The sequence below is a fragment of the Canis aureus genome, chromosome 2 (genome assembly GCF_053574225.1).
Source record: "Canis aureus isolate CA01 chromosome 2, VMU_Caureus_v.1.0, whole genome shotgun sequence".
NCBI lineage: Eukaryota > Metazoa > Chordata > Mammalia > Carnivora > Canidae > Canis > Canis aureus.
In genome coordinates, this window is record NC_135612.1 from 85,988,546 (window position 1) to 86,002,550 (window position 14,005).

Genomic DNA, 14,005 nt, shown 5'->3' on the forward strand with positions numbered 1-14,005 from the left:
TCCAAGCAGTGCCAGCTTTATTCAAGGTTTTACAACATTTTATAGCATGAGCAAAACAAAGCCAAGAAGGTGTTTATTTTTAGCAGGTTTGTGAAACACTCCAAAGTTCCCCTTTCTCAGCATGCAAGACAGACTCATGGGTGCCAGAAGACCTTGGTAAATCGATAAGCTTGTTGCTCCAGATGTGCATACTTCGAAGGAATATTAGGTATGGTAAACAGACCAGCAAGGACAGACAGACCCTTATTTACATTGATGACCAGGCCAGAATAAGTTTTATCTATTGTGTTATGTGGGCGATCACGTACAAGCGAGCCCTGAGAACCATTGCTCAAGCACTTTCTCAAGCGTCTACCAACTATTCACCCTTTAGGCTCTCGAGCCTTTTGAGTGAACGAGGGACGCAAGTCCGGGCCTGGTTTGGTTCAGTTACTCCAGCTAGTTCGTGGTCGCCCACATCAAGGGTTAAGTCAGGGTATTGGGAACTGTTTCTTTCTTCAGAGTGCCCTCTTTGATCACAAATGAGGGTTTTTCTCCGTGTCTGTTTTTCTTTTATAAGATGGGACATTCTTTTTGCCAGTGTCCCTTCTGTTTACAACATCTACAATGTCCTTGTCAAAAATGGTTGCTTGGGAGGTGTGCCACCTAGCTGTTTGATCTACAAGATCATAGTTTATTTTAGATTGTCACATTTTTATTCTAAACCCTTCTTTTTTTCCCCCTAAATCTTTATTTAAATCCTAGTTAGTTAACGTATAGTATAATATTGGTTTCTGGAGTAGAATTTTGTGATTCACCACTTACATAAAACACCCAGTGCTCCTCACAATGAGTGCCCTCCTTAATACCCATCACTCATTTATTTTAAATCCTTCTTAAAATGTTCCAACAAGTGTTCAGGCAAAGAGGCTATTTCCTATCCTAATTTCTATTTTTGAATCAGGCTTCAGCTTCAAGTTCAGCTCCATTGAGAGATTGAGATGAAAGGGGTGTTTTTACACTGACACCTTTGTAAACTCCCAAATGTTGTTAGAAGTATTTTCTCATCCAGCACAAAAATCTCTTATATTTTTACCTTTTTTCTGTTTTCGTGATTAAATTACAGTCCAATCAATTTTTACTGGAAATATTTAGGGGATACTACTGGTAAGAGATTTGCCCTACACTTGAGGCCCTTTTTTTTTTTTTGGACCCTAGTTTTATTTATTTTTTATTTTTTTATTTTATTTTTTTATTTATTATAGTCACACACACACACACGCACAGAGAGGGAGAGAGAGAGAGAGAGAGAGAGAGGCAGAGACACAGGCAGAGGGAGAAGCAGGCTCCATGACCGGGAGCCCGACGTGGGACTCAATCCCGGGTCTCCAGGATCGCGCCCTGGGCCAAAGGCAGGCGCCAAACTGCTGCGCCACCCAGGGATCCCTGGACCCTAGTTTTATTATGGAAAAAGAGGTCCTGTAACCCTTTCTGGGTTAATCCAATCAGCCTTTGCTATTCAAGATTTAGCATCTGAGGTCCTGACTATGATGTGCACACAATGATGTAGGTTAGGCAACCCTGAATCATATGCACCCAAAAGAATTGTAAATTCTTCCAGGAATAGTTGCTGGTCTTCTTGGGGGCCTTGTAGGGAGGTCCTTACCTATAGCTCTTAATTCATCTTGGGTTGCCTGCATACCTGGTTCATAAGACAGATGGATGTTTAGAAGCAACTGACATTTTATGGTGGCAGGAGGTTGTTGGGAAAACATAGAAGGTCTGCTCAAGAGGAAGAGACAGACGTAGTTGACGGAAGTGAGGAAAGACAGAGATGAGAAGGATAAAGAGGAAGAGGGATATTGGATATACGGTAGCAAGTGGAGGACCAGGAGAAGGAGGATTTACTCAGAAATTAGTCTAGTTTCTTGTTGCTTAGGTTTGTCAAATTGCTCACCAGCTTTGGCCAAAGAATCTTTTAATGAAATAATTTTTGAACTGGAATTTCTTTTGGAGGCTTCTGTATATCAATTAAAAACTGGAGCCCATTGACCTAAGAAATCTTAATTCCCCTCTTTTTCTAGGGTACCTATTAAATGCAAAGTTTATTCAAGTCAAATGTTCCACAGAGTGGCCACTGAAGGCGCAAATCCTCAGAGCTGATGTGATGCTATTTAGAGAGATGGCCACCAGAATTGGGATTGTAATGAGAACACACATAAGTAGCAGCAGCTTTTCCTGGAGGAGGAGCGGATTTAGGCTTAGACAACCCCAGGAGAGCTGGCAAAGGTTGGTTGAAAGTGATGTTTGCACTCTTTGTGTGTCAGATTCCCAACCTGCGGGTTGGCCCCCTCCAATCACTGACCTGACAGTCTGTGCCCGCTGGCAGGTAGAGTGAGCCCTCTCTCTAAATTAAAGGTAAATTCTCAGGACAAAAAGTCAAGGTGGAAGGAGTGCCTTATCCAATTTTATTGGTGACCCGCAGTAAAGTTTGTCCAAACGGATGCCCATCTGGTGAGAACTGCAAACTCATTGGTCTATGAGGCTGGCCTGAACAACAGGCTTATAGGGCCTGCGGCTGTGTCTTACCCTATGACTCTCCTTCTTATGACAAATAGTACTTTCAGATAACACAATACAAAATAAAAGTACAAAAGAGAGCCAAAAAAAAAAAAAAAGAGGAAAAGGAATAGCCTGATTCCATCAAAGATAGCATAAGTAGAATAAATAGCTGAGGAACTCAATGCAAAGATAGCAGGGTTCAGACCCAGCGCTGACAATGCTGGCACAGACTTGACAAGTCACACGCAGCAAGGCGCAAGAGTCCTTTGTGGGGACCACATCTGGTCAAAGGTTAGGGTCCATGGTGATGGACACTGCAGATCGTGCCTCAGTGGGGTCTCTAGGAAAGCTGTGGCAAGAAACAAAGACCACTCGAATAATGGGCAGAGACTAGTCATTCAGAGCTGGCTAGAGCAAGGGAATTAGTCTCCATCACTTGCATTTGGCAGACTCAAGGTGCAGCCAGGGAAGCGGAAAAGCTTTATAGTGAAAAAAATGGGAAGGGTTCAGGTGTACTCTGATTGTTGGTAAGAGGAAGATGGAGGAAGGCTAGCTAGATAAGAACATCTTATGTCATTGGTTTAGGGAGCATATTTGTCTTTCTCTGGTTAGTCCTGAGTTGGAAGCAAGTGAAAAAATTGGGAAGCTGGCAGTCATTGGCTGAGTCCTAAGGGTTCTGGCAAGATTGCTGCCGGGGTTTTGGTTTGAGTCCCTGGGCTACTTGCTGCAGAGATTATGGATTGAGGTTCTTATCCTATCAGACATGGTCTAGTCCTTGTCCAGTTTATCAGAGTGAAGACAGCGTTAAGCAATTACATCTTATCTAATCATCGTAACGGGCTCCTCCATGTCTCTATTTTACAAGTGAGGGAAGCAAAGCTCAGAGAATATGAGTAATGTATCCAAAGTCATACAACCAGTGACACAAGCAAACTTCAGACCTATGAACTTGGATATATACTTTTGAACTATGTTGCATCTTGTAAGGACAATGAAATTATTCTGATGTTGCCCTATTAAAAATATTAGATGCTCAATAAGTATTCCTTGGGTGAGAGAACACTTCTTTTGCAACTGCCTCCAGAACCTGTATTTGTTTTGAGTAACTTCTAAGAAGGCATAGCTTGATGATGGACTTAGTTTCTAGAAACAAAAATTTTTCCAAATTAAGACCAGGAAATAAGGTGAGAGAAACTGCTAGCTCAGAAACCTAGTGTGTCTGCTCAGTAATGAGATGGATCTTGTGATATTTGCACATTTGCCTATGATTGACAAATGGCTTTGAAGGCTTTCTCAGAGAAGTTGGAAGCATAGTTATATTTGGGGAATAAGAACTCAACTCTTCAAAGGTTTAAAGTTGATGCTCACTTAAAAAAATAAGCTAAATTCTCATTATTTTTGTCGCTCATCTTTCTGTGTAGTTTTACAAAGTTCTCAAATGGTCTATCATTTAATAAATATTTGTCAAACATCTATTCTGTGTTTAGTTCTGTGCTTTGAACACATATCAAATATCACCTTTGTCAAACAGGAGCTCACAGTCTAGTTGAGGAAAACAGAAAATTAACAACTGAAATGCAGTTTGACAAGTATGAAGCTGATAAATTATAGGATACCCTAGGAAAGTATAGTTTTTTTTTAAATTTTTATTTATTTATGATAGTCACACACACACACACAGAGAGAGAGAGGCAGAGACACAGGCAGAGGGAGAAGCAGGCTCCATGCACCGGGAGCCCGACGTGGGATTCGATCCCGGGTCTCCAGGATCGCGCCCTGGGCGAAAGGCAGGCGCCAAACCGCTGCGCCTCCCTAGGAAGGTATAGTGGAAGCAATGGTGACTTGGTACACGCTGGACAACTTATTCCTGGGGAGTGGCTGGGAGGCCAGAGCCCGATTTGCAGCATTTGTTGATTTTCATGGAGCAAATACTCCCACTCATGGCCATTTTCAAACTCCTAACATGATGCCACTAAAGAGGGAGCCAGAAAGAGATAATACAGTAGCAGTACACTGCTATGCTGGATTTCCACCCTACAGATACAATAGATGTAAATAATCTCAAAAGCACAGATAACGGCAAAATGCAAAAATAAGTAGGAAGTGGTTAAGTTTGTGTATCTACTTTTGCTTTTCAGAGAGTTAACTTTACTGCAAAGCCACACAATTCATTATTAAAAAGCAACTGCACTTACAAACCAGCTCGCAAGGATCCTGAACATCTAACAATCAGCTCTTGCAAAGCGAGTTTGGACCCGGTCAAGTGGACTCCAGCACAGCGCGGAAGGAGAGCAATGCAACGTCAGGAATGGCTGTGGGCTCACCTAAGGAGGAGAGTGCAAGGAAACCCAAGGCAGGGATCCTACCTTTTCATTTCTGTGCCTCCCATCCCTAGTGCTAGGTTGTTGAATGGTCAAAGCAATTCGTTAATTCAACAGGGATTTTTTATTTTATTTTTTTTTATCTATTTTTATTTTTTATTTTATTTAGTTTTATTTATTTAATTTTATTCATTTTTATTTTTATTCATGCATGCATGCATGCCCTTGCTATATTCCGGGCACTGTTCTAGGCGCTTGGGGGGGGGGGGGTACAGCAGCGGGAACCAGGTGCGTATCTTTAGGCAGTTTACATCCATAGATGTGTGGGTGCGGGGTGTACCAAAAAAAAAAAAAAAAAAGTAAAATCAGGTGATGGGTGGTAAGTGTTGAGGCCCAAAATTCTGTAGTGCCGAGGACGAAGGGAATGGGGCGCTGCTGTGTCCTAGCGGGCTGCCAGGCCCTAGCACATGCTGAGGCTCAGGAAAGTGCGGAGGAGAGGTTCTGGGACTAGAGAGACACGGGGTCGGAAGCCTGAAGCACAGACTGCGCAAATCTCGCCATTCGACCGGGCTGGAGCGCCGAGAAGGCCGCGCCGCCTCCCTCCCGCCGCAGCCGCTGCGCACAGGTGCAGCGCTCCGCCTCCAGGTCGGGCTCGGCGCCGGCGCCCCTGCGCATGCCCAAGCCCGCAGGCCGGGAGCGCCGCTCGGCCAGTTGTGCGCATGTGCACAAACGACTCAGGATGTTTGTCCCGAGGCCTTGCCGTACCGTCCGGGCGGCGGGCGGCGGGCGGCGGGCGGCTTCCTGCTTCAGCGGCCGGGCCCCGCGCGGCCGGCGTGGGACCCCCGCCGCCGGGGCCGCCGCCGAGATGAACCGCGACAGCTTCGCGGCGGGCGAGCGGCTGGTGTCGCCGGCTTACGTGCGGCAGGGCTGTGAGGCCCGCCGCTCGCACGAGCACCTCATACGGCTGCTGCTGGAGAAGGTACGGGGCTGTCGGGCCGGCCTCGGCTCCGCGCCCCGCGGCCCTCGCGGCCCCCCTCGCGGACCCCCCTCCCTGGCGGACCCCCGCCCCCTCGCGGCCCCCGCCCCCCCGCGGCCCTCGCGGCCCCCCTCGCGGCCCCCCCGCCCCCCGCCTCCTCGCGGCCCCCCTCGCGGCCCTCGCGGACCCCCCCCTCCCTGGCGGCCCCCCGCCCCCCCGCGGCCCTCGCGGCCCCCCTCGCGGCCCCCCCGCTGCAGCCCGCGGTGCACGCCCGCCCTCCGCCCTCCGCCCTCCGTCTCCCTCTCCAGCCGGCGCCGAGCGTGGTGTTGCGGAGCTCGCGGGGTCAGCAGGTGGAGTCCTGTTTGGTTTGCTTTTTTGCCCAACTCCGGGCCAGTAGTTGCCTTACTGTTGTGTGTGCGGGAAGGCAAAGTTCGCATCCCTTCCGCTTTGACCATTGCCAGGGACCCCGAGGGCCCTATGCCCGGCTCGGGGGGAGCTGCCGGAGCCTCACGAGTCTGGTTCCCGCCAGGCTCCAGGATTTTTTTGTGTGTGCGCTTTTATTTTATTTTATGTATGTATGTATGTTTTGTTTATTGGAGGTCGACTCGCCGACCTATAGCATATCGCCCGGTGCTCCTCCCACCGAGCGCCCGGCTCCGTGCCCGCCCCCCGCCTGCCACCGCCCCTCGTCCCTTTCCCAGAGTCCGGAGTCTCTCCTGCTCTGTCTCCCTCCCTCTCTGATGCTTCCCACTCAGTTCTTCTCCTTTCCCTCTAATCCCTCTCACCCGAATTTTAATTGCACCCCACTTTGACAAGTCCTCGTTTTCACGGCCTCGGTTGGAGAATCGTCATTTGAAGATGATGACATTTATTGGTTTTCCGTTAACCTGTGCTTCCTGCAGCTTGAGACCCGAGCGGATCTCCTCCTGGTCATTTATTACCCCCCCCCACCTCCCCCCGCAATCCAGAGCTGATGGCGACGCCGTGTAACAAATGTTTGGCCTCCTCAAGGTTTTTCTTGCCTTGGGCCCAATTTATGTCTAAAGTTTAGAAAGCAAGGAGGATGGCAAAATACACATGGCGAAGTTTCAGAAAAAATCATTGAAGGAAGATTCTAGGGCTGAAATATAAGCTTTTTAAAGAACTTACTTTTATTTTCATTTTTATCTTTTTTTTAGGGGAAGTGTCCAGAGGATGGTTGGGATGAAAGTACACTTGAACTTTTTTTGCATGAGCTTGCCATCATGGATAGCAACAATTTCCTGGGCAATTGTGGTGTGGGAGAAAGGGAAGGGAGAGTCGCATCTGCATTAGTTGCTCGACGTCATTACAGGTATATTTTTAAAATAGAAACATATTTTTTTAAAAAAATATTTTGTTTATTTATTTATGAGAGACAGAGCAAGTCAGAGACACAGGCAGGGGAGAAGCAGGCTCCCTGCAGGGAGCCCCATGTGGGACTCCATCCCCTGACCCGGGATCAGGCCCTGAGCCGAAGGCAGGCACTAAACTGCTGAGCCACCCAGGCGTACCCCCACCCCCTTTTTTTTATTTTTTAAGATTTTTGTTGTTTAAAACGATGGTGGTAATACCAATAAAACATCTATTGGTAACCTACTTCTTCCCTATTCAAATGGGCGCATGAACCAGATGCAACAGGGAGATGGAAACAATTTGCCTGACTAGTTGCTTTTCAGGAGAGTAGGGTGAAAGTTCTAATTATCCTGTGGGGTTCTGGGGCTTTAACTCTACTGCCTGTACATTTAATGTGAATGAACCTATTCGGTTGTTAGAATTTAAAATATGTAGAAGTTGTTTATAGTTTGCTATATTTCTTTCCTAACGTTGCGGGTTTTTTAAGAGAATGATTAGTAGGTAGAACTTTAAAACGTTCATCTGGATCTGAACCGAATCCTATTTTATAAATCCCTTGCTTTGCTGAAATAGGTGCAGGAAAGGTACGCTACACTTGATTTTAAATTAAGTCACTTTTTCCTTTTGTGGTATTTTAGAAAGCTTTTTCATCAATTCTTTTAACCATGTAATTGGTAGTGTTTCCAAATATGATCATTTCTCTGCTCTTCCACTTTTCTGTGAAATATAGATAAACTTTTAAAAACTCCTGTCTTGAAATGTTCAGTGGTGAAGTTTTCCTGGGGATAGTAGAATTTATTTCACTCAAAATCATTGCAGTGAGAACTAATGATAATGAATCTATAACTTGGATGAAAAATTCATGGTTAACATAGGCTAATAACATGATTTATGATATTTGTAAAAAAAATGCTTTGTACATTAAGTTTCAGTGGTGATGATGTATGACACTGGTGTTCTGTGATAATCCCAGTGTGACAGATTTCTAATCTAACTATAAAGTGCAAACAGATATAAATTTGAAGAATATTCAGAGGTATCATTCATGTGTATAATGTCATCTAATTTAACATGAGTGGATTTGGACACTAATTTTCAAGGAATGTATACAGATGACCCTTGAAACAATATGGATTTGAACTGTACAGGTCCACCTACACGTGGACTTTTTTCGATGAAAACCGTACTTTCGTTCTTCCTTATGATTTCCTTAGTAAGATTTTCTTTTCTCTAACTTGCTTATTGTAAGAAAACAGTATATAATATAGCATATAAAATATGTGTTAATTGACTGTTTATGATATTGGTATGGCTTCCGGTCAACAATAGGCAAATAGTAATGAAGTTTTTGGGGGAATCAAAGTAGTTATACATAAATTTTTGACTATGCAGGCCTCTCCTAATGCCCCCCCCCCCCCCCCGATTCAAAGGTTAAGTGTAGTATTTTTTAAATTAAGGCAATATTTGAACTTGCAGCTCATCCCCATGGGAACTTAGTCCACTGCTCTCGTTAAGGAAGTGGAAAGAAATAAGAAAATCTAATGTTGCATATATTCTGGTTTTCTTTTGCTGCTAGCAAACCACCTCAAAACTTAGTAGCTTAAAACGATAGCTTATTATTACCTCTCACAGTTTTGTGGGTTAACAGGGCTCAGCAAGTTGATTATTGCTTCCAGCGTGTCATGCAGTTGTAGTCAGATGTTGGCTGAGAGTTTTAGTTACTAGGTTCAACTGGGCAATTTATCCAAGTTGACTCACTTAGGTGGCCGGGAGCTCAGATGGCCTCCCCAGGTGGTTTGGGCCTCTCCCAGCATGGCATCTGGATAATAGGAGGGAGCTCCTGCAAGAGCAGTTCTTCAAGAGGTCAGGTGAAGCTGTAAGGCTTCTTGGATCGAGATCAGAAATTCCAGAACATCACCTCCATTAGATTCTTCCTGGCCAAGCAAGTCACTAAGGCCAGCACATATTCAAGTGGAGAGGAATTTGATTCCATTTCTTGGTGTTGGCAATAGTGTATGGGCATTGGGAGAAGAGGAATTGATGGTGGCCATCTTTGGAGACTAGCCCTACAATGTAATTGATAAATTTGTTTCAATTTAACCAGGATATTTTTACATTATTAATAGTTTATGAAATAAACTTGTCTGCGATAGTCAAGTGTTGTTTCTGGTGTGGGTTTTTTTTTTTTTTTGTTACTGTATCTGTATACTTATACAGTGGATTACTTAGAACACTGAATATTTTTGTCCAGTTGTTGGCCCATTTTTTGCTTAGGTTCATTCATGGAATTGGACGATCGGGTGATATTTCTGCTGTGCAACCAAAAGCTGCAGGTTCTAGCCTTTTGAACAAAATTACCAATTCTTTGGTCCTGGACATCATAAAGTTGGCTGGTATGTACTGTGTTAATCATAATACTTTCGGCTGGCCAGCCACATACACCTTTGCCTCCTATCTTTTATGAACGCCTCTTTCCAAACAGGTTATAAATGGCTTTTGAAAGATATATATTTTTAAAAACCCTTTAGAAAAAGATAGAAAACCAGAGCCATAAGCCTGGAGGTTGAATTTGGCAGTGAGCTTCCTGAGACCAAGTAGAGAGGAAGCACTAAGTCTATAACTCCTACTGTTTGATTGAAGAACTACAGAATTTCTTCAAGAAGGATGCTAGTTTTTAGCGGAATAATTAATTTTTCTTACTTTTTATTTTTAGGTGTCCCTGCAGTGACCAGCTGCTTTGTAGTTCCCATGGCGACTGGTATGAGTCTAACCTTGTGTTTCTTAACGTTACGACACAAAAGACCAAAGGCAAAGTATATTATATGGCCAAGAATAGACCAGAAGTCTTGCTTTAAATCCATGATCACTGCAGGTAAAAGAAGAGAAGTGGCATATATAATGTAGGAAATTCAAACTTTTTGTATAGAGAAAGATGAATGAAGAAGAAACTAAATGTGTTCTTGTTCTCCCTTCTTATTGTAAGAAAGTATACATAACAAGATTTACCATTTTAATCATTTTTAAATGTATGGTTCTGTAACATTATATACATTCACATTGTCGTACAGCCATTGTGTAACATATAATCTCCAGAACTTTTTCATCTCAACTGACTCTGTACCCACTAAAATAATAACTCCTCCCTCCCCACGACCCCCAGTTCCTCACAATCACTATTCTTTCTGTCTCTGAAATTGACTGCTCTGGGTCCTTTATATAAGTGGAGTTACAGAGTATTTGTCCTTTTGAGACTGGCTTATTTCGCATAGCACAATATCTTTAAAGTTCATGTTGCAGCATGTATTAGAATTTCTTTCCTCTTTTAAGGCTAATACATCACTGTATTTATCTTTCTCAACGTTGTTTACTCATTCATTCATTTGTTGATGGACACCTGGGTTGTTTTCACTTTTTGGCTCTGGTGAATAATGCTGCTGTGAATATGGGTGCACAAATACCCATTTGAGTCCTCCTTTGAATTCTTTGGGGTATATGCCATGAAGTGGAATGGCTGTATCGTATGTCCATTCTTTAAAATGGAGTTACAAATACTTATCTCACAAGATTGTTTGAGTATTAAGCAGGATAACATATGAAATGCCCAACAGTAATCCCTGAGCACGAAGGGTGCTAAGGGCTTCAGGAATGGTTGTTGTTGTATATACATATGTGGAAAACACATAAATTGTTGTCATAAATCAAAGTGTAAGGATACAGGCATCGTTATGTATAGACGAGATAAAAACTTCACGTTGGTATTTTAGTATTTGGCTTGCTTAAATCAAGGCAAATCTGAGAATTTAAGGTTAATTTTGAATAATCTCAGTCTGTTGTATGAAATGAACTGTATTGGCCTATAACTAAACCATATAAATAATCCTAAAGAAACTCATGAAAAGGGATTCATAATATGGACATAGAGCAGAAACTGATAGACTTTTAAGAGATATACTGATTTATTTTAAGTGGTATGAAGTTGTCAAGAAGTCTGTTTATTTATATCCTATTAACCAAAGAACTAATAACCAAACTTACAGGAAAGATGGCCATATTGAAGAATTGGAAACTTTTCCAAAAGATGTTAGGATTTGTACTACAATTTATGGTTTATCCTTTCTTAGGATAGTCTATATTCTTAGGAGACAAGATAGTTGTATTCTCAAAAAAAAAAAAACATTTTTAATGTTGAAAGCGAAAGTAGGGTTAGGTCTCAAAAATTTGAGAAAGAATAGAAAATTAGGTGTCATTAGGAAGCACTATTTAGGTTTTGTTTTAATAGCTGTGAAAGTATAGATATAAAACATGGACATCTCTGAACCAACATAATCGGATTGATGATTTTAGGGTGGCCAGGTTTTTATATTTCTGTAGGTAGAATGCAGACAACTTAATATGGATTATAAAACACAGAAGAAAACTACTTCCTCTTAACTGCTTTAATTTTCTGTGTTTTGGCTCCCTTGTCTATGAAATGAGCGAGTTGAGCTAAATGGTTTCTAAATCTCTTATAGCCTCTAAATACATGAGTCCAGCCTGCTGTAGATTTGCTATTTGGGAAGACTGAAAATGTGACTATGTAATGACTTTATGTGTAAAATTTCCCTAGTTTATTTTCTATCCAGTTTGTAAGACTTAAGCACTTTGATTTTACTTTTACCCTAAGTACTTACTAGTGTTACAACATATTTAGTTATCTAAGTGCTTTGTACATTGCTTACTGTATATATTGCACATACAACTCTTAAAGTTTATGGATACCTTAATATTCACCATATAAGATTACACATTATTTGGTCAGACATTTGATCATGTGCTAGTTAAGTGTACTAATTCAATTGAAAATTGAGAAATAGTTTTTATATTTAAAGTATAGAAGGTCCTTGTAAACTATGGGATGGGTCAGTGATCATTAGGCTGATAAAATTCATTACTTTTACTTTAGGACTAAAATATAAAGTTGACGATTGTGATTTGTTTTAGTACTTGAATTATATTATTATTCTTGTCCATCTCTGAAATAAAGCCAACTTAAAAATGAAATGCTGCCAGAGAATGGATTTACTTTTCCTCAGTCTAAATGGAATCATAGTGAAGGAGTCTTACTTTTATAGGTATCTATTTGACCTTTGTTTTCCTTCCCAGAACAAGTCTTCCTAGTCATATCTAAGCATTAAATAGATTTTGTGGTCCTAATTGTGGTCTACTAGTCCTTCACGTTGTTTTGACCTGCTTTTGATTCATGCCAAGATTGAGCCAGGTCTTTATTACAAGGCAAGGGCTCACTGACCAAATTTAGAGTTCCTATGTAGAATAGCACTGCTTCCTAGAGTTCCAGGATCTTCCCTTATTTTAGTTTATCTAACATTTTGATTTCTGGTTGGCTTGGTTAGGTTTTGAGCCTGTGGTGATAGAGAACGTGTTAGAAGGTGATGAGCTGCGCACAGACCTGAAAGCAGTGGAGGCTAAAGTCCAGGAACTTGGGCCTGATAACATTCTGTGTGTTCATTCTACTACATCCTGTTTCGCTCCAAGGGTGCCTGATAGGTAAATCATTCCCAAATAATTGTCCCTTAGGCGTCCATTGGTCTTTTAAATGAAATGCAGATAGAGGGACTCTCAAAGATGCTTATTAAGTAACATTTGGAAAAAAAAAAAAAGTAACATTTGGCAGGAAATAGGTGAATGGACTAGTGGAGAAACAACACAGTGGTTTGGGGAAATAAAAATTTGATACAGAATAAGAAAAACAACTAAAACCAAATGGAGATCCCTTTATCACCTGAGTAGACACAGAGCAACTGTCTTCCTGTTTTTGTCTGTTTCTGATCTCTTTGCATCTTTGCCTCATTATTTAATAGAAGTTTCTAAGCATAATGTTGGATTTAGTTGTTTTAATTGCTCCACTTCTTTGATCTTACAGTTAGTTTTCTTATATCAGAACTACCAGTATCAACAGATTTTTAAGTAGAAAATTTAGGATTATTTATTACCTTCTGAATTTCTTTTCTTTTTTTCTTTTTTTAAAGATTTTATTTATTCATGAGAGACAGAGAGAGAGAGAGAGGGGCAGAGACACAGGCAGAGGCAAAAGCAGCCTCCATGCAGGGAGCCCAACATGGGACTCGATCCCAGGTCTCCAGGACCACATCCTGGGCCGAAGGCAGGTGCTAAATCGCTGAGCCACCCAGGGATCCCCCCCTTCTGAATTTCTTAATTGGAAGATGAACTCGTGTACACTTGAGTGTACACGGTGATTGTCTTTGCATTTAGAGAAAACTGCATATATTTAAGAGAAAAGCAAAAAGAAAAAAAAGCAGAAAAATTTTTTTTCTAAAGGATGTCCACAAATTTTATTCTGAAAATATAACAGGCTTGGGTAGAGTAATACAAATTTCTAGTTTTGATGGCACTCTCTGTTTCATTCTATCATGTTGAACAGAAGTGCTAATAATTTGTCAGAACTATATTGACTTTGGACTATTTTTTAAGATAAAGTTAAACTTTAGTTTTATTCATGGAATCACACAATTTGGCAGTAATGAATGTACGTTACTTTTTTATTAGGCATGTTTTAAGAGACAGTTTTAAGACCATGCTCTTGAAAATTTACCTTGTTTTATTTGTGACTCTGAATCCTATTTTAAGATAATATTACATATCATTTCCTTGTTTATTCATTACTTACCAGTTTTTAAATTTATATTGAAATATAAATAAAGATCTCTGTACTTTATTCATTGATGATTTTGCTACCTAGAAATATTTTAATGTGATAGAAATAAATCACATTTCC

At 41.6% G+C, this 14,005-nt stretch overlaps 1 protein-coding gene across 2 annotated transcripts in view; it reads left to right on the plus strand.

The window, feature by feature from the left end:
• The first annotated feature begins 5,648 nt into the window (after positions 1–5,648).
• Positions 5,649–14,005, plus strand: part of SEPSECS (Sep (O-phosphoserine) tRNA:Sec (selenocysteine) tRNA synthase) — a 36,418-nt gene continuing 28,061 nt past the window's right edge. Inside the window, exons 1-5 of one of the 2 annotated variants that reach the window (XM_077880835.1) lie at positions 5,649–5,841; positions 7,017–7,171; positions 9,487–9,605; positions 9,926–9,970; positions 12,603–12,756. In XM_077880835.1, the coding sequence (XP_077736961.1) occupies positions 5,728–5,841; positions 7,017–7,171; positions 9,487–9,605; positions 9,926–9,970; positions 12,603–12,756 (587 nt within the window). In that variant the 5' untranslated portion in view covers positions 5,649–5,727. Of the gene's footprint in view, positions 5,842–7,016; positions 7,172–9,486; positions 9,606–9,925; positions 10,085–12,602; positions 12,757–14,005 lie in introns of both variants that reach the window. The other variant, XM_077880826.1, reaches the window with a different exon arrangement.